The 27,601-nt window shown below is 57.6% G+C and overlaps 1 protein-coding gene across 7 annotated transcripts in view; it reads right to left on the bottom strand.

The window, feature by feature from the left end:
• ARAP1 (ArfGAP with RhoGAP domain, ankyrin repeat and PH domain 1) overlaps positions 3,060 to 27,601 on the bottom strand; it is a 61,907-nt gene continuing 37,365 nt past the window's right edge. For 4 of the 7 annotated variants that reach the window (XM_018059391.1, XM_018059392.1, XM_018059395.1 and 1 more), the window contains 28 exons: positions 27,248 to 27,317; positions 26,836 to 26,956; positions 26,212 to 26,414; positions 25,662 to 25,771; positions 23,166 to 23,365; positions 22,542 to 22,627; positions 21,166 to 21,348; positions 19,934 to 20,108; positions 18,618 to 18,752; positions 16,872 to 17,007; positions 16,510 to 16,612; positions 15,505 to 15,700; positions 15,179 to 15,230; positions 14,906 to 15,069; positions 14,461 to 14,673; positions 14,002 to 14,107; positions 13,446 to 13,593; positions 13,269 to 13,355; positions 13,113 to 13,181; positions 12,686 to 12,803; positions 11,239 to 11,352; positions 10,839 to 10,984; positions 10,256 to 10,288; positions 6,745 to 6,827; positions 5,967 to 6,017; positions 5,729 to 5,792; positions 3,921 to 4,070; positions 3,060 to 3,666 (listed from right to left, as the gene is read on the bottom strand). In XM_018059391.1, the coding sequence (XP_017914880.1) occupies positions 3,649 to 3,666; positions 3,921 to 4,070; positions 5,729 to 5,792; positions 5,967 to 6,017; positions 6,745 to 6,827; positions 10,256 to 10,288; positions 10,839 to 10,984; positions 11,239 to 11,352; positions 12,686 to 12,803; positions 13,113 to 13,181; positions 13,269 to 13,355; positions 13,446 to 13,593; positions 14,002 to 14,107; positions 14,461 to 14,673; positions 14,906 to 15,069; positions 15,179 to 15,230; positions 15,505 to 15,700; positions 16,510 to 16,612; positions 16,872 to 17,007; positions 18,618 to 18,752; positions 19,934 to 20,108; positions 21,166 to 21,348; positions 22,542 to 22,627; positions 23,166 to 23,365; positions 25,662 to 25,771; positions 26,212 to 26,414; positions 26,836 to 26,956; positions 27,248 to 27,317 (3,334 nt within the window). In that variant the 3' untranslated portion in view covers positions 3,060 to 3,648. The remainder of the gene's footprint in view (positions 3,667 to 3,920; positions 4,071 to 5,728; positions 5,793 to 5,966; positions 6,018 to 6,744; positions 6,828 to 10,255; positions 10,289 to 10,838; positions 10,985 to 11,238; positions 11,353 to 12,685; positions 12,804 to 13,112; positions 13,182 to 13,268; positions 13,356 to 13,445; positions 13,594 to 14,001; positions 14,108 to 14,460; positions 14,674 to 14,905; positions 15,070 to 15,178; positions 15,231 to 15,504; positions 15,701 to 16,509; positions 16,613 to 16,871; positions 17,008 to 18,617; positions 18,753 to 19,933; positions 20,109 to 21,165; positions 21,349 to 22,541; positions 22,628 to 23,165; positions 23,366 to 25,661; positions 25,772 to 26,211; positions 26,415 to 26,835; positions 26,957 to 27,247; positions 27,318 to 27,601) is intronic. The other 3 variants (XM_018059393.1, XM_018059394.1, XM_018059396.1) reach the window with 1 other exon arrangement.

Here is a 27,601-nt window from a genome sequence, read left to right as displayed (position 1 = left end):
AGATACTCTGTATGAGATACTCTCCTCAGATCAAAGACTGGGTCACTTAGATCACAGAGTGAAGGGATGCTGGTTGGGGAAGATCCCAACACCACAGGCTGGGGGGACAGGTCCCGGAGTGCTCGTGGTGCACTAGGCTCCAATCAAAACAGATGGCTCACTGCGGGCCCACACCACCTTGCCTGTGGCTCATGCCAATCCCTCCCCCAGAGATATCTCCCTCTCAACTCCACCTGCAGAAACAGTACTTGTCCTTCCAAGCTCACCTCCTCCTCGGAGTCTTTCCTGATCAGTTTCCCCCAACCAGAAGAGCTTTTCCTTCCCCCACCCCGCCTGTTCACCTGCTCCAGCTTTTTGGTGCTCTGTGAAGCCCTGCATGCACAGTAAGAGTTCAAGAAAAGCTTGTGGAGTGAAAACATGCTGGTCCTGGAAAGGACTCTGGGTGCCATGATGTCTCTCCAGATATATCTGGGAGGGGATTACTGAGGGACAGTGCTAGGGACTTCACATTTATTAGCTCATTTAGTCTTCCCCTTAGTGGGTGCTATTAATATCTCCAAAGTACGGAAGAGAACACTGAGGACCCAAGATCTCGGGAACTCAGCCAAAACTAGTGTGTAGATGGGAGGGTTGGCATCTGCCCAGTTGGCATTCACACCCATGCTTTTATTATTATCTGGCTGTGCCAGGTCTTAGTTGTGGCATGTGGGATCTAGTTCCCTGATCAGGGATTGAACCCAGGCCCCCTGTATTGAGTGTGAGGTCTTAGCCACTGGACTACCAGGGAAGTCCTACACCCATGTTTTTCAAAACCACCAGTTGTGGGCAGGGGGCTTGGGAGCCACAAGAGCATGGGGCCAGGAAAGAAGGCCTCAGCTCCAGACACCCCTTCTAATCCCTGGGCTCAGGGGGAAGCGAGGAGGAGGCAGAGCTCACCTTCCCCTCCCCCAACCCCACTGATTTCTTGTGGAGCCTAGGGATCTCCTGAGGCCTGGAGGCCCTTGACAGCTGGATGGCTGCTGAACACTTTGCAGGGTGGGCAGGTTAAGCAGGAAGGAGACAGAAGAGAGACTGACACCCCACCCCACCTGCCAGCCCTCCCCCAGCTCAGCCTCCTCTCCATCCACAATGCCTTAACTCCGGAGATCTGACATGCCTTCCCTCCCATGCCTTCCCTCCCCATGGTTTCCTGCCATTAGGCCCAGACTTGGGTTGACCCCAAAGGTCTGTCTCCCTCCCCCATCCCAACCTGCACCCTCCTTACTATGCGTACCCGGCAAGGCTTCCAGTCTTCAGTGCCAACTTAGGGGCACCTCCTCCTCCAGGAAGCCTCCTCACTCTCCAAGAGCCGCTGCCCACACCTCGGCACGTCTGGCTCCAGGTTCCTTATATTCATCCCCCTCAATCCAACTTCAAATAATATGTGAACAAACCATCCAAGGTCCCAAGGGGCCCCATTTCTAGAAATCTTTGTGACAAAGAACAGCAGAGCCTCCTGCCCTAATCCACCCAATACTGCTGTCTTTGCCATGTTTCATTAAGTTGAGGCCCAGAAGGCTCCTACTGGGATGTCACCCCTGATCCCCAGGAAGAGCACTTTAAGCTATCATTAACTCTACACAGTTCAGATCCCCTTCCCCAGGAGACAAATGGGGCCATTTATGAGAGGAGACAGCAGAGTCAGAATCAGAGTGAAGGAAGGAGAACCTCCCAAAGTGGGGCAGTAGAAATGAATTGTAACCCCGATTCAGGAGAGCTGTGTGACCTTGCACAAGTCGCTTCCCTTCTCTGGGTCTTTCTTCCTCTGCCAGGAGATAGCGCCTACACAGGCATTGACCCACAAAGGCCTTTCCTCCCTCCTTCGGACTCCAAAAGCCTGGGAGTCCAAAGCACTTCCTCCATTGTGCTGCCTTCCAGAACATCACCAGCCCTATGGTCAAAGGCAGGGCCAGGTCCCACAGGACACTCCAACAGAGGACAGCCACAAGGGGGCCTTCCAGAGCCTGTGCTGGGACCAGCAGTGTTGAGTTGTCCATGGCTGCCCTCTGGTGGCCCAGTGCAGTCACTGCAGCCTGTCCGCCCCTAAGCTGGGGTAAATGACACTTGGCAGCCTAGCAGGGGAGTGCCTCGTCTCACCCACCCTTTCTCTGGGCCACAGGGCTAGCTGCTCAGTCCAAGGTCAGATCCAGGGAAGAATTCCAGCCCCCAAGCACTTGGACAAGGGTCTTATCTTAGCTGCTGGTAGGATGGCCAGCTTGGTCTGGAGCAGCCTACCTAGGACAAAAGTTGCCAGAGAACCTATTTCAGTCTGGCATCCACTTTCCCTTCCCAAGAGACAGGAACAAGAAGCCTGGAGTCCAGGTCCCCAAGACCCCCCTCCTCACCCAGGCCTCCCCACTGAACCGGATCAGTTAGAAGTCATGTGATCGACCCACCCCCACCCACTTTGCCCAGCCCCAGTGGCTTAGGCTGGGAGGTCAGCCTGTCTGCCCGCTGGTCCCCGGAGAGAGGCTGGTAATGAGGCTTTAGGCAGAGGCAGGAATGTGGTGTCTGGCACCTTCCCAGGGAGTCCCAAATTCGTCTCTGCACCCCACTTGCCAGGGCCTTGTCTTCTTGGAGATGGCCAGGCAGTGTCCAGTGAGGGCAGCTTCCTGGTCCAAGGCAGGGCACCTCTAGAGGGGTATGCACAGAAGCCCAGGGTAACCTGAGGCCCTTCTTCCTAATATAGCTCTGGTGCCTGTGACCTTGTGTCTCACACACCCAGCCCCTGGCTAGGAATCAGACTGCAGCAGGGCGAGTCCAGCTGGGGTCTGTCCTGGCCAGAGTCAGGACCCGCAATTCCCATCCTGGCTGCACAGGAGTACAATGAGGGTGGCCTGGAGCCTGGCCGGGGCTCTGCCTGGGGCAGGTGAACAGTGTCTGAACAGGGGAGGGTCTGGAGGGAGCAGAGCCAGGTCCCCAGCTTCAGGGCACAAGGCATTCACCTCTGGACCTCCTGGCCCCTCTTACCCTGGGACACCGGAAACCCCCAACCAATTAGAGGCCTCAGCACCAGGGGATAAAATATACAGATATATTTATATTATCAAAAGGTCCCCAAAGTGGGGAAGGGGCGCGGGCAGCCTGGGCCCTCCCAGTAAGCCCAGACTAGAAGAGGGGCTCAAGTCCCCCAAGTCCAGTTCTCAGCCCTGTACACATTTACCCAGAGCTCCCTCCCCACCCCAGCTGAGTGTTCCTTCAGAGCATCCGCTTTCGGCTGTTCTGGAGTTTGTGGTCAAAGGGTGGGCTCCCTTCCAGCGGGGCCCTCAGGGCCTCGAGCCTCTGAAAGGACGGCAGCCTGCCAGGGTTCCTGACAGACACCCATCTTTCCAACCCCTCCAAAGTCAGGGTGGGTGACCCTGTGGGGGAGCAGGCCAGCAGGGCTGAGCACCTGGACAGAGCAGGTAAGGGATTCCTCCTCAGGCAGACCCTGCTGCCTGGCCCCCCATGTCCTGGCCAGGGAACCCCAGGCTGCAGTCAGGATGAGGGGCGTGGGGATGCGGCTTCCTCAGGAGGCCCCTGCTGGCTCACGCCAGGCACGCAGGGCATGAGGGCGTCTGCCCAGGAAGGCTTCACGGCAGCGGTGGCGTGGCGAAGTCCCAACAGGGCTCAGACGTTTCGGAGAAGCTGTGGGAAGGCAGAGAAGCCCAGATTCCATGAGCAGGTTTGTGAAGACTCACAGGGAAGAGGGGGTCAGGGGCCAGCAATAGAGGGTGCTCCGGTGAACCAGGTGAACCCAAGGGGCCTGTCAGGGCTCCCACTGAGGACTGACGGACGGGGCTGGAGGGCACTCAGAGAGGAGGAACAAAGGTGAGTCAGGGAGAAAGTGGGTGCCAGCCAGGTCCCCGGACACCTGCACACAGGGATGGAGAGCCACTCACAGAAAGGGGGTCCGCAGAAAAGGCAGCCACACTCCGGCGCATCTCATTCTCACTGCCTCGCAGGGGGATCAGCGAAATGCTGCCCAGCCGGACCTCAGGCGCTGCCCGGGACACGCGTGAGGGCTCCGAGGGCCACACCAGGCCGTCGTGCTGGGTGGCAGGGGAGAAGAGGGGCGCTGGGCCTGGGCTCGGCTTCCGCCGGGCCCAGACATGGCTCTGGATCCACCCACCCTTCCCAGAAATGCCTCGGCTATGATCTGAGGTGAAACCCTCAGCTTTGATCCCAGCCGATATGAGAAACAGCTGTTACAGAACATGACTGTATCTCCGGCAAAGCCCAGCCTATTATGTTACTCAACAACTCTCGTTTCCAGGCCCCAAAACAAACCGCTCCAAGAATGCAGCGCCAAGAAAACAGTTCTACAGGAACAAGCCTGCTTCCTTTCACCAGAAACCCAGAAAATTACAGAATCCACTCTGATCCCCTTTAGACACTGACTACCAGGAAGCTCAGGGCTACAAGGGCTCAACCTGAGGCCCTGGTACAGTCTCGTCTCCCTTTTCCCCAGACGATTCTGAGTTCTCATTTAAAAAACCTGTTTGGGGACTTCCCCGGTGGTCCAGTGGACTCTGTACTCCCAATGTAGGGTTTGATCCCTGGTCAGGGAACTAAGCGGAGAAGGCAATGGCACCCCACTCCAGTACTCTTGCCTGGAAAATCCCATGGACGGAGGAGTCTAGAAGGCTGCAGTCCATGGGGTCACTGAGGGTCGGACACGACTGAGCGACTTCACTTTCACTTTTCACTTTCATGCATTGGAGAAAGAAATGGCAACCCACTCCAGTGTTCTTGCCTGGAGAATCCCAGGGACAGGGGAGCCTGGTGGGCTGCCGTCTATGGGGTTGCACAGAGTCGGCCACGACTGAAATGACTTTAGCAGCAGTAGCAGCAGCAGGGAACTAAGATCCCACATGCCGTGAAGCCAAAACAAAAATAAAAACACACCTGTTTTCCAGCCCACCCCTCTAGCCCTGTTCTGGATTCAAGTCCTCTCCAACCTGCTCCCACATAGCCCCTGCAGCAGCCACCTCACGGGACCCCTCACCTCCAGGCTCAGCCCTCAGTCCATCCTTCCCTACAAGCCGCACCCACAATGAACCCTCCTCTCAGATGCAACCCTGCACACCACTCTTGCTTAAAAAGTCTCCCTTAGAATTGCCGCCTGACAAGTTCAGCTTTCTTGGCATGGCCTTCAAGACTGAGATTTTACTCCCAGCTCCCTTTTCAGTACCAATGTCTAGCACTCCTAGGCTTCTCCCTTTATGCCCTCTCGGACAGTCCTGCCATGCCTGTGAGCAAACTGTTTCCTTGGCCTAGAATCCCCCCTGCCCCTACCTTTGCTTGGGGACCACTCCCTGATCCCCAAAGATTCCACTTCCATGATACCCTCTCCTGCTACCTTTCCCACCCTGCCACCACCGCCACGAGGTAGTGTCTCTGGCTTCCCTGTCACTGAAGCGCTCAGCTCTAACAGGTCCCTTCTGGATCTGTTTTCCTTTCCAGTGAGGAGTGAGTGCCCGAGGGCAGGGGCCCGCACCCTCTGTCTCTAGCATGCCTGGCTCCAGGCTGGATCACAGCAGGTGCCAGGAAGGGTTTATAAGAGAACGAACATACAAATGCCTTAAAAGCAATTCAAAATCCTGAAGCAATCGGTGGCCTGAACAGTGAAGCAGCACACACATACACATGCTCTGTAACGGAGGCCTTCTGGGACTCCACTCCCAGCCCTGCACCCCGCGCCTGGTACCTGCACGAAGAGGAAGGTGGCGAGCCACTCCCGGAGCTCCATCTGTGTCTCACAGCACAGGTACCTGCAGGGTGGGGCACAGATCTGGACACCATCAGGGCCGGCCCGGCTGAGCAGGGACATCCTACCCTGCTCCCCTGCCCAGGGTCTCAGGGGCAGGGCCCAGACCTGGACAGTGAGGGGACCCAGTCCAAGGGGACGTGCTACCACCTCTCCTCGGCCTGGGACCCTTGCTCACCACTGCTGCTTCTCGTGTTTCTCCGTCTCGTGTATCACCGTGAAGCCCCAGCTGCAGAGAAAGAGCAGGTGGGGTCACTTGACAACCCGGAGAGGCCTCACAGCCCAGCAGCCTGGACAAGGGCTGGGGGCAGAGTTCAGGGCCTTCGGCAGGCACAGCACACCCCAGCCTCTGTTTCCTCCTCTCACAGCCTCCCAGGGCCTTGGCTCCCTATCCCCGAGCCCTATCCCCCAGAGACAAGCAGGCACATCCAGGGGCTAAGAGGAGAATGCCAGAAACCCAAGTCAAGTGACTGCAATTAATAACAACGGTAGTGGCTGTGCATCGCTTTTCAACTTTTAAAACATACAACCATCTCATCTATATTTCAATTTAAAAAAAGAAGAAGAAACACAACCAGCTTTTGGAACAGGCGTGCCATTATTTTTCCCATTCTACAGATGTGGGAAGTGAGGCACACAGAGGTCCCAAAGTTACTCAGTGACTAACTGGATTTCCATCCAGGCCAATGGTTCTTAGACGTGAGCAAGCATCAGAATTCCCAAGATGGCTTGTAACAGCCCAGACTGCTGTCCCCACCCCTAGAATCCATCATTTAGCACGGCTGGGATGGTGCCGGAGAATTTGGGTTTCTAACACGTTTCCAGGTGATGCTGATGCCGCTGGTTTAGGAGATCACACCTTTAGAACTACTGAACCAGCTCCTATCAAGTTCACAGCCCTCAGCCAAGTCTCCCCCGTCAGTTCTGAGCTGCACAGACCCACTTCCCCAGCTCACCAGGTGGGCGGCCGAAGTTTCTTCTTCACTCCCAGGTAGACTTTGAGACTCCTGACAGGCCACTCCTTCTCAGGCCGGTGACTCTGGGTAGGGGAGGGCAGAGGGAGTGGGCACTTCAGCCAGTCGGGGTGGGCACTGGGGCAGGTCTTCCAACTGGGTGCCTCCCATCCCGTTCTCCCAGCCCCTCCGTATCCCAGCACAGGGGCCCTCCTCTGGGAAGCCTTCCTAATAAAGCCCTCCCTGATCACAATCCAGCCCAACAGAGCCCCAGGCCTCTCTCCCTGCAGCAGCATCAGACAGTCAACCCTCAGTCCCCGGGGCAGCTGTCCACAGCAGTGACCGCCAGTCCCTCCCTGCTGCCCTGCAAATGAGAACTGACGCGCAGCAGCAGCTGATCCAGCTCATCCGCAGAGGGACACATCTGCACGCACACATCGCCCTCTGGCCCCGAACTAAATGGGCGTGTGCAAGCTGGGCACCTCAGCTGGCTGCTTGTGTCCGTCTGTCTCAGGTCATTTATTCCTCACCCCTCCCTGCCCTGCGGAGGCTCCAGGGTTGACTGTGTGAACAGAAGGCTTGCGGGGTGAGCAGTTACTGATTCTTTGATCCCACGAAGTGAAGGCTAATGACTCAAGCTAAGCAGAACGGCTGTTCGGCAGACCACAGGAAGAACTTCCCGATGGTCTAGGTCAGGAAGCAGCAGACCAATGTACTGGGGAGGGGCACCAGATCACCGGCGTGCTCACCTCTGGTCCCCGCCTCTGCATATGGGTCTGGGCTTGGAAAAAGCAGGCTGGCTCCGAGGCAGAATGGGAGCAATGACCTCCAGGGAAGCAGTTAGTTAGAGGTCAAGCTGATAAGCCTTCCTCCTGCTCTGGGAGCCACTTGCTCGAAGCCCTGCCCCCACCAGGCAACCCTGGTACCAGCAGGGACACCAGGGTGGATGGCAGGGGAGGGGGGACTCACTTACAACCGAAACTGGGGGTCCAAAGTTGAGCCACCTCTGCTCTGTTCCCCACCATTGCTCCCAGCCCCACCCCTAGGCATGGCTCCTCAGCAGGAACATAAAAGAGGGGACCTAGGGGATGGGCAGGAAGCAGGAGCGTTTTGGGAATTGGTGGACTTCCTTGTGAGGTCATGATACGGTGGGCTGACTAGGGATCAGTGGAGACTTTGGCCCTGTGACAGGGTTGTGGTTTAGGAGGGGCTTATTAGGAACCTTCATCCTGCTTTCACCCCTAGTCCCCCTAATGACCAAGCCTCTGGGGGAGCCCTATATCTCCGGCATGTAGCAGGACAATGGTGCCCAAGAGGGCCAGGGACAAGCGGGGCTGCGGGCAGGGAGGAAACCGAACTGGGTGGAGGGAAGGGAAATCAGGCTGTGGATACGAGAGGAACAGGTGTGAGAAGAATACAGTAGGGGAGATGCCTATGTGCAAGCAGGGAGGATCCAAGGCTGGGAGCACTGACAAAACCAGACTGAGGCTGGAAGAAACCAGGCAGCGGGAATGGAAAGACTGAGACAGAGGTCCTAAGATAACGTAGGCTGTCGGCATGGAAAACATCCGGCTCCCGGCATGACCGGAGAAAGGATGCGGGGGAAGCTGGGCTGCAGGTACAGAAGGAAAAAGGCTGGGAATGAAACGCAGGCAGAGGGCTTCAAGAAGTCAGGCTGCGGGTGTGAAGGGAAGAGGACTAAAAGCAAGGAATAAGGTGAACCAAGAGTGGGCAGAGCAGGGCGAGGAGAAAACTGCGGGGATGAAGGAGTTCAGGCCAGGCTGCGGCTCTGTGAACGTCAGAACACCACCACCCCCAAGCCTCAGGTGCTGGTGCGCGTGGTGTATGCATGGCAGGTGTGTGACATGAGCGTGGCCAAGACAGGGAGGCCGAGGGGGCTCTGGGGTGCAAGGGGCGCATCAGCCAATGGGACCTTATGATCAAGCAGCTTATCTTCCCAGCATTTCCGAGTATAAGGTCACTGACACGGAACGAAGCTCAAAGACCTCTGCAAGAACCCAGATCTTTCTAGAATGTACCTTTCCAGGTGCCTCAGGGTCTTTAACAACGGGAGACCCCAGGATGAGGCTTGGGTCTTCACCTATCTTGAACTGCCCGGGGTTGTTCCAAATTCAAGTCTTCCCTGTTGCCCCACACACTAGCAAATACCAGGATTACAAGCAGCTCACTGGCTCCTATGAGACTGGTGCTGGCTGCCCCGGGACTGCACCGCCAGGGCCCACTCTGACCAGCCCTCGCTGCCGAGGCCTTTGCCCCTGTACTTCAAGGGGTAGAAAGCTAGAGCTCTGACTGAGACTTACAAGTCTGGATTCGAAACCCAGTCTACCGCCTAGAGATGGCCTTAGACAAAGCACTTGAAGCCTGCTCTCTCCCTGTGAAGTAGGGACAATGCCCCTCCCCACAGGACAGCAGGGAGATTGCATGTCCCAGTACAGGAAAGGCTGGACACAAAGCCTGGCTCCACAGACATTAGATCTGCTTCCTCTTTCTAGCTCTCCCGCCTTCCCTCCTCCACGTCAAGGGATTAGCAGATGCCGATGCTCCTTCAGGTGCCTCAACACCTGAGGCACCTGCTCTCTGTCCACACACAAACAGTCCCTAGAGGGAGGGAGCCAGGAAAAAGGCATCCCAGAACCAAGGGGGACTAACTAGAGGAGTAAGGCCCAGAGGTAAGGATGTGACGATGATGACAAAGGGAGGCAAAGGGGCGAAGAGGAGGCATTCCCCTCAAGGGTCAGCAGGAGCGCAGGCTGCATTAACAGAGATGCAGTGAGCAGAGAGAGGGAAGCGAGGGGCCTGCTATCTGCTCTGCTTCCTCCATGGCAGCCAGGCCTCTTCAGACGTCCTCAGGAGACGCTGGCAGGAGCTCAGGCTGGGCCCCTGGGCGTAGAAACATGTTTCTGCTGACCGTCTCCACAGAGGATCTGCACTCTGCGGTACCCAAGGCACAGCTGGGATCCACAGGGGTATTGCGGGAGGCAGGTCTCAGCTGAAGCTAAGCAAGGGCTTTCTCCCAGACAGGAGTATCATTCTAGGGATAGGGCAGCCCCCAGGAGGGGAGGCTGAGCTTCCCTCTCTCAGGGTATGTAAACACAGGCTGGCAACCAGCTACCACTGGGGAACATACCACAAGCTTCTGTAGTCCTGCTCCTGTGTTTTAGGATACGGAAAGTAACAATGATGTTCTAAATAGCACTGGAACTCTCTCCAAGGTTGGAAGGAGGGTGGCTCCTATGGGCCTCCACTAACTGGCTCCACAGCTGAGTCCTTTGGAGAATTTGAAAGCACTGATGGGGGACCCTGGCGAAGGACTCTGGGACAGGGCTGGCTGGTGATGAAAAGAGCAGGAGCCTAGGGCACAGCCCCTGGGTAGAGGCCAAGAAACCATGCCTGGAGATGGCCAGGAGCTCTGGCTGTGACCCTGTGCTCCCACCAGGCTCATCTGGCCCCCAGGCGGTGTAAGGCAGCTGGCAGTTGACCCGGAGCTACTCACGGTCTCAGGGGCCCCGCTCCATGGCCTCTGGCTCTGTTTGATAGAGGATCAGGGTTACGGACGAAGGAGACCCAGGGCTAGGACGGTGTGTGTACTGGTGTGTGGCGGGATGTGGCTCGTATGTGCAAAAGATGAGGGGGAGGCACTGGGATGGAGATGGTGTCTGGTCAGGGAGGACATCTGACGTGGACAGCGTGGGCACAGAGTGGGCATAGAGTGGGCACAGCATGGGCCGGGAGTGGGTACGGCCTATGAAGCAACAAGGCATGCACAGGCCACAACTTGGGGCTGTCACCACACAGCAGGTTCTTTTGGGTGACATGACCAGGCACGGGGGGATAGCACATGCCTGACGTAACGGCATTCAGGTACCAGGGCCTGGAGGGCCCCAGGGCAAAGCCAGAGCCACAGCGGGAGGGTCTCTGAGAGTCCACAGCTCCCCACAACCAGTGCTGTGCCGTATCAAGACCCCACGATGGGGATGCTCCCGCCATCAGGCCCAGGGGGACACTGGAGCCTGGGCGCCCAAGCACGCGTGGGTGCAGGTGCCCACTGCAGGGCAGGACCCAGCAGGGTCACGTACCCGGACCTCCTTATAGAGCCGCAGGCAGCTGCTGTTGAGGATGAAGTAGCGATCGTGGAAGCCACCTGTGGGCAGGCCCAGGCCCAGGAGGCTGCGGTCCTCTCGGAACTTCATCATGCCGTGCTTGGTCTCGCCCACGTGGCTGGCTGGGGGAGGAGTGGAGTGGCACAGGTTGTGCCCACCCGTGGACACAGACACCCGGGGCAGGGTCCCCCAATGAAGGAAACTGCCCTGTCCTGCCCTAGCCTCTGAAGAGGCCTGTCCCCCTGGTACTTGCTGCCTGAGCCTCTCCTGCCTGGCTCCACCATACCCTGCTCCGGGTCTAGATGGAGGGACCCCCCAGCCAGGCTTCCCAGCTTCCCAGCCCCGCAGGCGCCTCCCACCCAGGGACACCACCTACCTAGGTACAGCAGCATGGCCTCCATGGACTGGTGCTTCTTCACCACCAGGTAGCTGTCTGTGCCCAGCCCATGCAGGATGGGAAGCACCTTCTCCGCAAAGTGCAGGGGGCGCTCTGGGGAGAGGACACTTGCTCACTGGGGCCACAAGGCCGGACAGCACTGAGAGCTGGCCCATGGACACACATCACCTATGTGGCGAACGGCGCCGCCCGCTGCCTCTGCCTCCTAGTGCCACATGGCTCCCTGACCACTCCTGACACATCTGGGCAGGACCAAATCTGCTCCAACCTACCACATTCAAAACCAAGCTGGTGATCTTTCCTGTGCGTCCTCATCAGGGCAAAGAGCACCGCCCACCAGGCTACTCAAGCCGGAAATAAACTCTCCTCCCTCTCAGCCTGCAATGTGTCGAATCTCTCTGCTCCTTTCCAGCTCCTTGCAGCCACCCTGGCACATGACACCATCTTCCTGGAAGAATGGTGTGGCCTCTGACGCAGTCCCTGCCATGGGCGCTCATCCCCCTCTCCGCGTCCCTCTACCCAGCAGTAAGGAGGAATCTTTTCCAGCTCCCAACCACTAACTCTTCAATGGCCTTGTGTTGTTGTCAGGCCATGAGCGCGGCCTCCGCCTCCATCTTCAGCCCCACCCCGTGCTTCAGACCTCACTGCCCTTATCTCAAGCTCCTTAAAAGGATAGTGCCCCTGGCCACCACAGGGCCTTTGTCCACGCTGCCCCACTGCCTGGAAGTACGTTCCTCTCTTCTTCGCCAAGTAACCCCTACTCTTCCCTAACCTCCTAGTCCAGGGACTCCAAAGCCAGAGACCTTGTTATAAGCTCTGGTGGCATTATGGCCCTTTCTTTCACAGAAGTTAACACAGCTGCAGTTGTGCGTTTATGGGTGTGATCACAGGATCAGTATCTCTATTCCATACTAGAGTAACCCCTGTGAGGGAAGGGACTATGTGCCCGACTCTCCTGCCGACTGCCTGGCACTCAACAAACAATACTAAAACAAATGAACAGATACGCCCTCCACCTCCACTGCCACTGAGACCATCCTTCACCCTAAAATGCCATCATCACCCCCCTGCACCACCCTGGCCCCTTAACAACACCATCACCAGCACCGCACCCCATTTCTCCAGCATGCTTATCACCACCCACGCTGTCACTCACAATCCCATTATCAAATTCAGCATCTCCACCGTCGCAAGCAACACTAGTCTCATTAACACTAGCAAAAGTGCCATAGCTGACGATCTACTCCTTGTTATAGCTGCCACCTGAACCCCCACCAGCACACTTTCACCACCATCACTGAGGTCACAATTTGACAGCAACATCCATCACCCAAAACCCCCCTTGCCACCAGTATCACCAAACTGGGATAGAGGATGACAGACTGGGGCTGCCCCACTTCCTGCACCAGTCCTGCTGGTCACGCACCTGCCTCCTCCCTCTCATTGACCTCGAAGCAGGTCCAATAGTCCTTCTCCCTGATGCCCACATTCCTGCGATCCAGGATCTCCAAGGTAAGCTCCTCTGCGGTCATGGATGCTGGGATCTGCAGGGACCCAGGAGGAGGAGGAGGAGATCAGCCTACCCAGCCCCCAGCCCCGACTCTGTCACAACCTTGCTGTGTGGCTGTGAGCCAACCCTCTCAGCGTCCTCTGGAGTACTGGGATGTAGGAGGCTGTCTCTGAGTGGTCCTGACTGGTGACAGGGGAAAGAGACAGGCCCTGGCACTGGCCTGATACAGGTCCCAAACCAGGGCCCCCCTGGGGGTGGAAGCCATGCTCCCTGGTCATCGGAGCCTGTGCCTGGTCCAGCCTGACTCTCCTAGCCCCCTGGCCTCTCGGTCCCTGGTCCCCACCTTGACATGTTGCTCCGCCTCCGCCTTCTTCTCCTCTAGGTACACGGTACAAATAAAGTCACCAGCATGCTGTGGGGAGACAGGGCTCAGCAGGAAGCCTAGGAAGTGGGTGCAGGTGCCTGGCCCGAGCCCCCCACCCCAGGCCCTGCCCTTCACCTGGGTCCCACTGGCAGTGCCAGCCACACGCATCTTCACGATGGCAGTGACCTCCTCCCGCTGCTTCCTCAGCTCCTCCTCGTCCACCTGTGAAGGGGGAAGGGACAGGGACAGACGGTCACTGTCGCCTGTGAGGCTGAATGCTGCCCGCTGCTGCCCACCGGCTAGGGAACGCACACTGAACACCACCACGTAGTGGCTGATGAGGTCTTCCACCACACGGCCGGCCTTGTAGTCCTGCCCATCTGTCTGGAAGAGCGTGGGCCCAAACACAATAGCCAGGTTGTGTGTGTTCATCTGGTTCGTGTCTGAGAAGCACTGGACACTGGACACAGAAGGACGGAAGCCTTGAATGAGGGGTCTAACCCAGGACTTCCCTACCTCACCTTCCTAATTCCTGCCAGGTCCATGAATGGCTCCTGGAGTGAAGCCAGGGTAGGTCCCAATCAGAGAGGACCACTAGTTAAGAGGAAGAGGGAACAGCCTTTCTGACCAAGTCTTGGGTCCCAGGGAGAAGCAAGGCTGGGAACGTGAGAGATGTGGCTGCTAGCTGAAACCTCTACTCTCCCACCCTGAAGGAAGCAAGCTGGGAGCCAAAGTGTCCAAGACCAGGGCACATCATAAGGCAACACTCAGTTCCCAGACCCACCTGGTTCCCAGGGGAGAAGAGCCAGCCAGGTTGGGAGAAGAAGAGTCTTTTCCACCCCAGCCCCCCAGGAGTGCTGCTCCTCACCAGTATAAGTGGCTGATAAGAGCCTTCACTGTGGCCCGGTTGACTGGGGGCAGACGTGCCAGAAGCTCTCGGTACCTGGACACCTTCTCCTCCTCATCCTCAATCTCTGGGTGGGGAGAGATGGATCAGGTCAGGAATCCCTCCCAGTAACCACTTTCCCTGTCCCACCCCTCTGGCTACTCTGCCTCATCCTAGGTGATACCACTCTCTACCCACCTCTAAGTCAAATAAGGCCAGCCATGTAACAAAAATAAAGAATTCTCCAACTCCAAGGGACCCCAGCTCTGCACAGAGTGACAATGGGAATGAGAGGCAAGGAGGAAGGGGCACTAGAGTCCACCGCTGGGGTATGCTTAGCCCCAAGCGCATGAAGGGGAGGGCAGGGAAAACTGAGATCAGAGTGTACAAGTCAGCAGCACTGGCCTGGGTCTCAGACTGGGCATGGGCTGCAGGGCCCACCTGAGGCCTCCAGCCAGGCCAGGCGCTGGACTCGAGTGAAGAGCCCATCGGGAAGATCTCGCAAGAAGCGCTTGAGTGCTGAAGAGACGTCGTCCACGTGCTGCTCGCCCTCCTTGAGGCGCACAGAGCGAGCGTCCAACCGTAGGCTCTCCAGCAGCCTTAGTGTCTTTGATGTCTGCCCACACTTGCGGTAGATGCCCTCCGAGGTCAGGCCTGGAGAAGGGTGGGGCTCAGTTGGGGGCGTGGCTGAGATGGGGCGTGGCCAAACACGAGGGGCTATGGGCATTGGTCAAGGGGCGGGCCTCGAGGCTTTCAGGGAGATCCCAGGAAGGCGAGGCTCTGGGCAGGAGGTGAGTCTCTCTAGGAGGGGCGGGGCGGGGCGGGGCGGGGCGGGGCGGGGGCGGGGCGGGGCGGGGCGGGGCCTGTGCCAGAAAGCAGAGCTCACCGCACTGTGTGATGTAGTCCACACAGCGGTACACAATCACCGGGATATCCGAATCTCCCAGCTGTTGCTCTGACAACGTGTCCCCAGAGCTGGCCGCTGCTTTCTGGATGGCCCCTAGCCAGCCCATGAAGTCCAGCCGCCGCTCCCCTTGGATGTACAGCGTCCTGGGCCAGGAAGTCAGTCACTTGGGGGACCCCCCCACCTGTCCTACCCCTCCCAGGCCTGTCAGACTGCCCAGGCTTCTCAGAGCCCCTTCAGGAAGCCAAGGCTCACCTCCGTCGCTCCACCAGCACCAGCACCTGGTTCTCGCTGTCCCCCTGGACGGCTGTGGAGAAGCCAGTTGAGGTGAGGTCCAGGCCTCGTTCATGGTCCCTAATCTGCTCCCTCCCGAAGCTCTCTGGGTCCACAAACCCCTGGGACCCACCCACCAATCCATGGGGTGGCTGAGATGCATCCCAAGGACAGGAGAGGACATGAGCAGGCAGGCTGCTCCTTCTGGCCAGGTTAGGGTAGAGTTCAGACTTAAGGAGAGGGGCTGGGGCCTGGGAACCGAGGATAGGGTGCCCTGGAGATTGGGGCCCAGGTCCAGGTGTACGCACAAAGCTCCTGTAATTTCCGAAGCTGCAGCGGCTCCTCACAGGGCCCCTCCGGGAAGACAGCGTAGAGCTCGGAGCCGGTGAGGGCAAACCAGCCCTCCTGCGCCTGCTGTAGGCTCAGGCCAGCTTTGTAGGGAAGGCGTCCAAGCCTCTCAAAGTCCCGAGCCAGCAGATCCTCAGCCAGGGGAGGCACGAACGCCTGGTGGGGAGGCCAGGGACAGTGGAGACGGCCAGGGAGACTGTATCAGCCAACAGCACTGCCCACCTGGGATACCCCAACTGTTTGGCTTGTGGGCATGTACCGATTTTCCACGCAGTGCAGTGAACTAACGTGGGTATCATGCCCCATTTCATACCATTCAGATATGCCCACCTCTGGTATGCCTTCCCAGACACCATCAGGGATGTCCCTTCTCTGGGGCACCAAGGCATTCTTGCCCTCTGTTGTAGTACCAATTACAGTTTCTGCTGTTTGACCCATCTGTCTCTTCTACCAGCCTGCGAGCCACTGAGGAGCTGGGACCATGACTGGTTCATCCAGGTCCCCAGGGCTCTGAGGACTGACCCTCAGGAGGCCCCCAGATGACTGACCAATGAACCGGAGAATGAGAGTCACAGGCCCTCAAAACACAGGGACCCTAGAGGGTACCTGATTCTAGTCCCCAGGGCAGAGCTCTCCTCTACAGCCTCCCTGCCTCCTTCCTCCAGGACAAGGTGCTCGCTCCACTAGGGGCAGCACTGTCCATCTCAGGATGACTCTGACTCATTATTAAACATATACTGAGCATCTAGGGAGCTCTGGCCCACGGCCCTGCTTCCACAGAGTTGAGCTAGGTCTCCTGACTGCCCCCTCCCCCCCGTCCCCAAGGGGCTGCAAATTACATCTGGCCCTGGGTCCTGTGTCTTCTGCCTTCCATCCAGCCCTGATCCATAAAGTGGGAAAGCCGGGGGTTCTACCCAGCACCCTGACAGACTCCCCCCACACCCGCCTGCTTAACCCAGGCCCACCTTGGCAATGCACTTGACCCACTCACGAGCCAGCTCTGCACTCTCCAGCCCAAACAGGTATAGCCGCTCTCCTTCTGTGTACACCTCAAAGGTGTGCTCAAAACTGTTGATACACAGGCCAGGATTCAGGCCCACTCTGCCAAGCACTGGCCCACCTCCACCCACTGCCCCTGTGACTACCCTTCCCTGGTCCCGTAAGAGGTTAGGGCCTCAGGAGACCTGGTTTAGCCCTTGCATAGCACCAGCTTGCTGTGTGACCCCAGGGAGATCCCACCCATCTCTGGGCCTGTTTCCCAATCTCCCCAATGGAGGGTTGGACCTTACATCAGTAACAGTCTGTGATTCTGCCCAGGGGTGCTCACCCATGGGTGTCAGGAGTGGGCACTGCAAGACACACAATCTCACTGGCCCGAATCTCCCCGTTGGGGGTCACTGCCCGCTCATTCTCATAGTAGCTCAGGACCCCATCGCTAAGCACACACCAGCGTCGGCTGAACTCTGGGGAGAAGACAGGCAGGGGAACAATGAGGGAGCTCTCCACCCTCACCTGAACATAACCACTGCATTCTCCCTGGGCCCCCACTCCCATCTGACTCATGTCCTCTTCACTCTAATTCACAAGCTTCCCCCAAACCCATCTTCCTCCCTATAGCCCCAGCAAGCCAGCCCCACCCACCTCTCCAGCCACCTCTCTGACCACTATGGATACACATCCCACACTCCCTGCTTTTGCTCACCCTATTCCCTTTACCCACACCCTCCCACCCTTCAAGGCCAACCCAAATGCCCAGGAAGACTTCCATAACGGAACCCCCGTGCCCCACCCTCCTCTGCCAGCAGGACCTACTGCTTTGTACTCTGCTTCCTCCTATAATGGATCTAAGGAGAGTGACAAGATCCCATAAAGAAACAGAAATGGGAGTCTGGACCAGGAAAGCAGGAAAAAATACAGACTGTCAAGGTCACACAGGCTTGTATAATTCATAGTACTGAGCATCACATAGGCTCAGAGCTTCCTGGCATCCACAGCAAAAAAAAAAAATGGATGAGTCAGGCGGTTACATAAATGATATTGCCAAGCAGAGGGAAGCAGACTAGGGGCAGTGCCCCAGAGGCAGTGAGGTGGTGAGCTGCACAGAGTTCCCAAGAAATCTGTTTAGGAGTTGGAGAGCTTCCTCTGGGGGTGCTAAGGGATGCAGTGAGCAACGGCCTCAACAGTGCTCACACAGCAGAGTCTCTCATCCTGTCTAGGAGGACATGACATTCGCCCTCTGAGGGCGGTGTGCCCCAGAGGCTGCCTTCCAGGCTGAGCTTCCTCCAGGACCCCCGCCCTGCCTCAGTCATTCCTCATCCTGTAGCCCTGCAGCACACAGGCCCACAGAGAACCATAAACAGACTCAGAAATACACAAATTAAGGTCAGGTAAGTAGTATGAAAGTAGGGTAAGAAGGGCTTGCTATTTTGGATTAAGTGGCTGGGAATAAAGTCTTCACGGACTGACACTGAAAGAGATCTGTTTTTAAGTAAGGGACTAACCATGCAGATATTTAGGGAAATGCACTTTGGGCAGAGGGAACCACAAGTACAAACAGTCTGGTGAGTGTGTGTTTAAGAAGCAGCAAGGAGGCCAGTAAAGCTGGAGAGGAGTCAGCAAGGTAATGGGGTGGGACAGCCAATGTGTGCGTCCTTGCAGGAATTGGGAGGACTGTACTCAGATTGTACTCAGAGATGGGAGCAAAGGGAAGGCTAAGAAGAGAGATGACAGAGCTTTAAGCTTAGTCTTTAAACTTCCCAGGATCCAAGTACTCCAAATACCAGCTACCCCAGCACAGGGCCCACACCTAGTAGGCGCTCAATAAAGGGCTTCTTTGAGTTCAAGGAAACTCTGGAAGTGACTCAGTCTGCAGTGCCATGCTCCACTCTCACTGGATCAGCCCATTTATTAAGCACTCATTGTATACCCTAGACCACCCCCAGGACACCCTGCAGGGTGACTAGACCAGAGTGCATTTGCGCCCTCGGGGGTCCCCCAGCCTGGCCAGCTCTGGCTTCTCTGGCCCTGCCACCATGCCAGAATGCCATGGCCAGGGCAGGGTCCTGGCACCCACCTTCCCGGGCCCGGCGGTCCTGCAGCAGCTTCCCTGCAGAAGCAGTCTTGTAGACGAAGCTGCTGTGGCTCACAGTTGGCAGGATAACTGAGTAGTGCTTTTCCAGGGGCCTCACTGAATCCAGCCGAGGTGCCTCTTTGGGGAAGGGAGGGAAAGAGTGGCTGGTCACTATCCAAGGGAGTCCTCCCTCACCCCAACCTGGACTGGGTATTTAAGCTGGCACTCAACTCACCCACCCCTGCTCCCTAACACTGTTCCCTGACTAGCACCCTTGGGCTCCTATTGCCGCATTCCGGATCTTGCCTAAACCTTTCTCCACCTTTCCCACTTTGTGTAAATTCCGTCCCACTCACAGGGCCTGGGTCCAGTACCTCTCCTTCCAGGGAGCTTCCCTGACTCTCCAGCCCAGCTCTTCCTGTTGGAAGCACAGGGCCAGCACACTAGAATGAGGGGGGCCTGGAGCAAACTCTCTAACAATCCCCAGAGGGAGCTTGTCTCAGACAATGCAAAGCCTAAGGAAGCAGCCTGGCTCCAGCCCTGCTCCCAGCGGTCCCAAAGCCCAAGCCAGCTGGGTGGTCTCCTGTGCCTTCCCGGACACCTGGGCTCCCTCCAGCCCAGTGCGCCCCACCCACCCATGGCCCTGAGCCCAGAGTCCTGGCCGCCGGGCTCCACCCTTGGTCCTGCGATGTAGCCCCAGAGGCTAGTACTGGGCCATGACCAGCGACGCTCACCCCCACCACCCGCTTCTCCGCTACCCCGAGAGTGGGAGCCAAGTGGGACCCAACCCAACTGCAACAGAGCCCCACCCAGAGAGCAGCAGACAAGGCTGCCCGGGTGAGTCCCTCCGCACACAGGAAATGCAGTACACCCCCCCACATACACAGCAACACAGACACGCTCTGCACACACACACAAACCCTGAGGCCCTCGACACCCCCAGATGCAAGGAAGCAGAGCCACAGCAGCTCAGAGACACACAGACCTGGACTCATGGACGCTGCCGGGAGGTCCCACACTGTGGGCCAGGGAGGGACCCACAAACACATAAAGAGAGATGCAGGGACAGAGACACAAAGGGACACGTGTACGAAGGGGAAGCCAGAGACACAAATGCCCAGAAGTCATGTAAATGTCACACACACTGTCGCACGAGGGCCCCTGGAAAAGCTGCAATGACAGCTCAAGTGGTATATGAACCAGACCTCACAGGGCGATACCCCTCCACTGGCACCCAACAACCAGCATCCATCCCCTCCCAAGGGCCTGAGCCTGGCAGCAGGGAGGTGCCATCCCTTGAGGTGAACAGTCCCACTCACCTGTGGTCCGGTTGTTCCGAAGGAATTCCATCTGCAGTGTCTGTCCCGCCTGCTCGGCAAGAGCCAGGGGCGTGGGGGCCTTGGGGTCCCCCGAGAAGCAGTTGACCCCAGCCCCACAGCCCAGGAGCGCCTGGGTCTCAGCCAGGTCTGAGGTGGTGACTGCAGCACACAGGGCCTGGCAGGAGGGAGAGGGGAGGGTCAGGCCGAGCCCGAGTGGGGGCCAGTGGGACAGTGTCATGCAGGGGCGAGGGAGGAAGAGGAAGGAGCCACCCAGGTCAAGGGCCCACCCTCAGAGTGAAAGAGAAGCAAGGGAGGAAGACTGACAAGGGGAGAAAAGAAAGGGCAAAGGGCGCGAGCGGGGAGGGGCATCCCCTCAGGGGTCCCAGCCACCCAGGCCTCACCCTGCCGACAGCCCCCTGGGACCGTCAGCCACCAGGCCTGTTCTCTAGAGGATCTCAAGCTCCCTCTGCCTTGAGGAAGGGCAGGAGGGGGGGGGGGGCTTTGTAGCTCATTCCTCCCACATTTGAATTCCTCACCGCCTGCCCATCCCTCCCAACCAATGGGAGCTGCCGCCCCTCCTGGCTGGCGGCTAGACTGGGCTGGGCTGGGGGCTGGACGCCTGGGTTCCTGGGAGGTGGAGGCCTGGCTCCCACTGGGCTTCTAACCGGACTGAGCCTGACTGGGTGGGGCTACTTGGGGGAAGGGCTGAAGGTTGACCAGAGGTCACAAGTGGCAGCCCCCTGCTTCAGAGGCGGTTACCTCCCACTCAGGCCAAGCCAGACCAGGGACAGGGCTTGGCTCCGGGTCTGCCCGAGCTTGGGGACCCATGAGGGGCCTCATCTTGACTGGGGTGTGGATGGGGGGGGGTGGGTCGGAGCAGCCAGCTGTTTTTCATGAGCCTGACAGGAAATAGCATCCCCATCAAGTTCACTCCTTTTGGCAGGATTCAGAAGGAGCAGGATAGGGTGCGGAGACAGAGGAATCGGGGAGGGAGGGAGGCAGACAGATGCTGGGGACATGGCCTTGGCCCAAGGGTCCGGCCTGGCTCCTCCTTTGTCCCAACTGTCCCTGTGGCTTAGGCAGTGTCTTCTGCCGTCTGGGCATCAGTTTCCCTACAGGACCACTCCTTACTCTTAGCTAGTGGGAAAGCTGGGCTGAGACAGTGTGAGGAATGATGGGAGCATGAGTAATGGGGGTAGTTTCAGGGGGCCTCACGGGCCCAGTGCCCTGACCTTGTCCAGCTCCTCCTGGTTGCCAAAGAGTGGGTGATAGCGGCGGTACTTGCCCTCGCGGTATTTGGCTTCGAGGTGGCACCGCCGGGCACTGGGGCTGCTGTTGGGCTGCAGAGCCTCGCTGGGGGGCACGTTGGCTGCCCAGAAGTGGTTCCCGGCAGCATTGCCCAGCTGTAAGAAGAGCTGTGGGTGCAGGAAAGAGGTCAGAAGGGCAGCCTACAGCTGGGGCCCGTGCCTAGCAAAGCCTTGGTTTTGAGGTTGGTAAGTAAGGGGCTGGAAGAGCCAGACCATCCGCCCACTCTCCCATCAAGGAAGCTGAGGGGATACCCTGGCCTGCCGGTGGCCCTGGGTGCTCCCTCACTAACGCTGGGCCTGAGCCCAGGCCCCCAGCTCAAGTTATGGGACCAGAGGCAGACAGTCTAACAGGTGGAGGCCCAGGTTGGGTGCCTGGTTGGGTGCCTTGCTATCTCCCCACCTAGTCCCACATCTGGAACTCTGCATTCCTAAGACTATCACAGCTGGTGAGGGCCTAGCCTGTCAGCCAGCTGGGTGGACAGGGATTATGGAAACACCTCCTGTCCCTGACATTCCTCTCTGGGCTCAGAGGAAGAGGGGTGAGGGCAGACTTTTGCAGGGCTCTGGCACTCAGGGTATGCATTCTTTCACTGTGCTCATCACTTGTGCCACAGCTATTTCCTGGGCCCCCCAGCTTGCCTGCTTGCCAGGTGCTGCGTAGGGTGCTAGAGTCAGAGCAGAGAACAAAGCAGAAACAGTCCCAGCCGCCACTGACTCACACTGTGACTCCGGGAAAGTCATTTTCTCTCCCTGTGTCTCAGTATCCTCTGTAAACTGGGGTTCTAACCCTAAGTCACAGGGGATATGACACCCAAACTGCTCTGGAGTCTGCAGCTTGGCTGGGGCTAAGGAAGGTGGTATGCGGTCAGGCCCTGGTCCAGCCTCCTGTTGCAGGTTTTCCCCTGTGACTATCACACATATCAGTACCTGGCAACCCCAAGCACACAGGCATAAATGTACACGCGTGAGTATCCCCCAAAAGGACAGGCTCAGACCCACTGGCCCACGTGAGTAGAGATAAAATGAAGTAAATATTTTAGGCTTTGCAGGATAGTCTCTGTGACATATTCTTTTTCTTCTTCTTCTTTTTTAGCAACCTTTAAAATTGTAAAAACATTCTTAGCTCACTAGCCAGTTTGCTAACTTTGCCAAAAATCAACTTGCTCCAAACTCCACCTACTAGTTGATCCCGAAGGTCTCTCTAGCTCCAAGGCACTGGGGCTGATGAGGTGGGGGAAAATGGGTGGGAGACCCAGGCAACAGCCAAGGGGGACAGACCCCAAACACAGCTGGCTCCCCACCTCGATGAGTGTTTCCGTCCACACCTTCCTGTCCATCTTCAGGCTCCGCACCTTGGAGACACCAGCGCCCAGGCCACGGTGCTCCCCTGCAGACAGAAGGCCAGACACATGGTCATTGGGGGGCCCTCTGCTTTACAGGAGCAGCCCCCTTCCCCCATCACACCCCAGGGCCCATGGGGGCAGTCAGGGAGAGGCCTTGGGCAGGACCCCAGGGCTAGGCCTGCAGTTCGCACACAGTTCCATCCCCCTGTGGATGAAAACACTAGCTCCCGCCTCTGCCTGCCAAAGCCCCGCCTGACCTAGCCTACTTCCGGCTCCTCTGATGTGACTGGGGTGCTGGATTCCAACAGGCCTGGGCTCAAATCCAGACTCACTTACTTGCCAGGGGACCCTGAAGAAGCCCTTTTCCTTCTCTGTGCCTCAGAGTTCCCATGGTACGTGAGAAGTTGAATCCCTGCCATGCAGGTTAATCATGGTGGGAAAGGCTTGACACATAGGTGCCACTTCATCAATGATGCTCTCTGACACTGCCTTCGCTCCAGTCCCTCCAGCCAGACAGACCACCTGCCTTCTGGACACCCCAGCCCTGTCTTGCCCTGGCCTGGCACCCTGCTCGCTTCATACCTGCACAGCGCTTACAGATGACAACACAGAGGTTGATGGAGGCCCAGTCAGGCTGGGCAGCCCCACAGTCAGCACAGAACCTGTTGGGGGCCATGGCCCAGATGCGCTCGGCCACCTCCGAGGTGGACAGGGCCTCGGCGATGGCTCCCTGCATGGCCTCCAGCCACTGCTCCTTCTCCAGCTCTGATTCGGCTGAGAAGCTGGGGACACAGGAGTGGGGTGGGGGACTGGTTGGGAAAGGGCCCAGAACGATTGGTGGCAGCCTGAGGGGGCACAGCACGAAGTGGGGGTAACCATGTATTGAGAGCTGATAGACAGAAGAGGGAGGCGCCCAGGGCCCCTGGGGAGGACGGGCATGGACAGCAACAGGGACCCCGCAACCTCAGCCCCACCCAGGGAGTAGAAAGTGATACTAGGAAAAAATGGGGCCCAAGAGCTGACAGATGAGAGGGGTGGTGAGGTGAAGAGGTGGAAGGGTGTTCAAGACAGAGGGAACAGTGCGTGCAAAGGGACATGAGGGTACACCGGGCATTCCAGTGGGCATACTGGCAGAAAAGAAGCTGACAGACAGAGAGGGCAAACTTGTGCCATGCAGAGGAGATCAAAGTGCACCCAGAGGACAACAGAGAAGCAACAGCAGGTTTCAGGGGGTACAGAGATCTTTTCCCTTTGGCTCCTTCCCTATTGCCACCAAGTCTCACGTGTGGACTCAAGATTCAGCTCACCCGTAACCCACTGCCATGGCCAAGGCAGGTACTGCTGCTGGAGATGGAATAGATGTCAACACGTCAACACGAGAGGTGTGAAGACCACCCTCATCCATTAAGTCCTAGTGTACTGAATCTGCAAAATGCCAAGGCTTTAGCCAAGTGCTAAGCCCATCTCTGTGTACTTACATCTGCCTGTGAGCCCATGTGGTCAGGCTGGTGGAGGCCCTTGGTGCTGAATACCAAATCAACCAAATTAAAGTTCATGACAACAAGGAACTAGGGAAATGGGCAAGACTCTGTAAAACTGACAGGGAAGGACAACTCCAGAGAAAGTGTCCACTAGTCACATGGCAGTTAGGGAGGATGGCAAAGAATCTCTGGCCACAGATGTCAACCAAAGATGACTACGAATGTAAGAAATGAACAAATGCAAACTGAGCTTTCAAAAAAGAAAAAGAACCTTCCGGTGGTCACAGATAGACAGCCAAAGGGTGAGGAAGCAGGAGCCAGGCCAGAAGGCCCACAGGCCTAGGGCCTGCAGGAGAGGGACCACACGGCGGTGAAACGTGACGGAAGGAAGAGGGTCTGCCCAGCGGTGAGCAGGAGAGGCACGGTCCCCGTGGGTGGAGACGGGGGCCAGGGAGGAGAAGTGAGCTGAGGAGGGACTAAGCGGGCAATGTCCACAGAACTATTAGACACGAAGGTCTAGAGTTCAGGAGAAAGAGCCACCGGAGGCAGAGAAGATCTGACTAAGGACAAAAAAGATGACGTGGCGGGATGATGATGCTGTGTCAGATAATGGCTTTACAGAGACAGCCATGATCCTGCTCACAGAGAAGGAAACTGAGGCACAGAATGGTCACATGATTTGTCCAGGTCACACAGTGACCCACTGACAGGCCCAGGATATTATACTGATTGTGTCCCCTGAAGCCTCAAACCCCAGTGTGACTGCATCTGGAAACAGGGCCACTAAGGGAGGTAATTAAGGTTAAGAGACGTTGTAAGAGCAGGGCTCTGACCCGACAAGACTGGCTACTTTATAAAGAGAGGAAGGGACACCAGACATCCCTCTCTCCAAGTGCACAGAGGAAAGGCCTTTGAGGACCCAAGGAGGAGGAGGAAGCCACCTACAAGCCAGGAAGAGAGGCCTTGCCAGAAACTAACCCTGACAGCATCTTGACCTTGGACTTCCAGCCTCCAGAACTGTGAGAAAATAAACCTGTTGTTTAAGATCTGGGGTCTGTGGTATTGTCACGGCAGCTGAGCTGACGAATACAAAGCGTTTGAATCCAGGCATGGCACAGAGCCTCAGAGGAGGTGGCTGAAGGTCTGTGAGTGGGCAATTTTCTCCAGAGAGGATGGAGAACAGAGACAGATCACTGATGGGCAGCTGAGGTCAGAGGAAACCAAGCTGGTAGAGTCCTGGAGGCTCAGGGAGCAGCACACAGGATGGGCATGAGACAGGGAGTGAGGCGCAGCCTTGGATCTCAAGCCACCGTCAGTGCCAGACAAGCACCTGTGAGCGGAGCACGGCAGGCCGCAGGGGACAGCAGGTGAGTGGGCGGTGCGGCAGTGTGGCAGGCAAGGGGAGACGGTGATGGACAGAGCGGGGGTGTGAGACTTCTCGGAAGGGATCACAGCAGGTCAGCAAGGCCCAGCAAGGTGGGCAGGGCTGGGGAGAGAGGGGAGGAAAGGAACCTAGAAGCAGGGGCAGCTTCCTCCACATGCAAGAAAATACGATCAGGGAGTGAGGATGCAGGTGAACAAGGGGCGGGAGGCTCACCTGAAGATGCGGTAGGGGGTGGTGAGGTCGAAGCTGCGCCGGTCGGCCGCTTCCTTCACGTTGCCCACGCTCATGTCAATGAAGGTGATGCCGATGCCCAGGCGGTACTCCTGGTAGTGGGTGGGAAAGGGAGAGGGCAAGGCTGGGGGGTGGGGCGCCAAGACCCAGGGATGGGGGAGAGAGGAAGGGGAAGTGGGACTTGAGGGACTAGAAAGTGCCCAGGAAGGAGGTATGGGAGGGCTCAGGAATCTGGGCATGGGTAAACGGACCTTGATCAGAGGCCATGTTGCAATAAACAGGGGGTGCAGGAGCCAGGGTGGTGATGGGAGGGTAACGCTCAGGGACCAGGAGGGAGAAGGGGTCAGAGCAAGCGGCAGGATGAGGCAGCAGGCAAAGGGCGGAGTCAAGAGAAGAAGGACCAAGCAGGTGGGCCTGAGGGACCAGGGCGGAGAGCCGGGGCTGAAGGACCAGGTGGGTGAAAGGCGGGACTAAGGGACTTGGTGGGCAGGGGACAAGGCAGAGGTTCAGCAGCCTGGCAGACCAGTCACACCTCCAGATTCTTGTAAAGCTGAACTTTGTCCCCGACCACGGCCACGTAGAGTTTATTCTTGAAGCCACGTAGCTCCAGGCTGCCAGCATGGTCATGGGGCTCTGAGCCTTGAACACCCAATGGGTAAGCACTAGACACGCGGGCCCGGGCACGCTGCTCAGCCACTGCCTGCTGCAGGGCCTGCATCCACTCCTTCCGCTCCGCTGCAGGCAAAGGGAAAGGGGAGGCCCAAGCTCAGACAGGCAGGGGTTCCCTCAGGGTGCCCACTCCAAGCTCCTCAGGCAACACCTCTGCCAGAAAGCCCACCCGGACTAGCCCTCCTGTCTCTGTCATCTCCAAGTTCTCTGATGTGGACCAGCTCAGGCTCCGATCCCAGCTGTGCCACTTAGGGTGGGCAAGGCCCCTGGCCTCTCCGAGCCTGTATCCCCCGAAATGGGGATGTGTGGTGCTGAGGACTCAGTGGTGTCTCAAGCACAAAGCTGGTGAGAGAGGGCCCTCCCCTCCCCTACTTCACAGAGGGTTGACTCCTCTCTGGGTCTGATACGGGGGGAGCAGACCTTCCTTGGTTCTCCTCCCCCACTTCTCAGGCCGAACTGCCAGTCTTCTCTCCACCCCGCTCCCTACCATCACTCTCTGCCCGGAAGGCAAAGGTCCGGTTGTTCGTGATCACTTCGAACTTTTGGTCCCCAATGGCAGCCACTCGGGAGATGCAGGCCACGGGGATAAAGCGCTTTGAGTAGGCATCCTAGGGGAGAGAAGCCAGACTGTGGGGGTGAGGACCACAGAGGCCCAGCCCCTCTGTGACCCCCTCAACCTCTGCTGAAATGAAGGTGGCAGCCCCGTCTCCCACAGGGGTCAGTGACAGTCCCTATACCAACCCGGGCCAAGGCCATGGCTGGTCAATGGGCCAGAAGGACATAGTCCAAAGAGTCAGAGTAGAGCTCTGGTCAGGACTCATCTAGGCAGGGACTCTGCCTGGGCCCAGTGTCAGGGTTCAGGCTGGAGCAGGGTCATATCAGGGACTAACAGGCCTCACCTTGTTACTATCGAAGTATCGCAGGTGACTGGCATCCAGTCTCACCCATCGCTTCTGATAGATGTAAGATCTGGAGAGGCAGACGCAGAACAACAGAGCAAAGGACTGGGAATTAGGGAGCAGTTCCAAGATCACCCTAGCCCCCTGTGGCAGTCACGTACAAAGCTAGGAACAGCCAGACTGAAGGCAGGAAGGATCCCAAATGATCATGGAGAAGAAAATGGACTTTACCTATAGCAAGAGCGAATGAAATCAGACTCAAAGTAGGACTTCCCAGCGTTTTTCTTGTTTTGTTTTTGGCCACGCCATGCAGCCTGGGGGATTCTTAAGTTTCCTGACCACAGACTGAACCTG

Source organism: Capra hircus, chromosome 15 (assembly GCF_001704415.2).
Source record: "Capra hircus breed San Clemente chromosome 15, ASM170441v1, whole genome shotgun sequence".
Classification (NCBI taxonomy): Eukaryota; Metazoa; Chordata; class Mammalia; order Artiodactyla; family Bovidae; genus Capra; species Capra hircus.
Note: the sequence above shows the minus strand (reverse complement) of the source record. Positions and strands in the feature narration are given on the sequence as shown.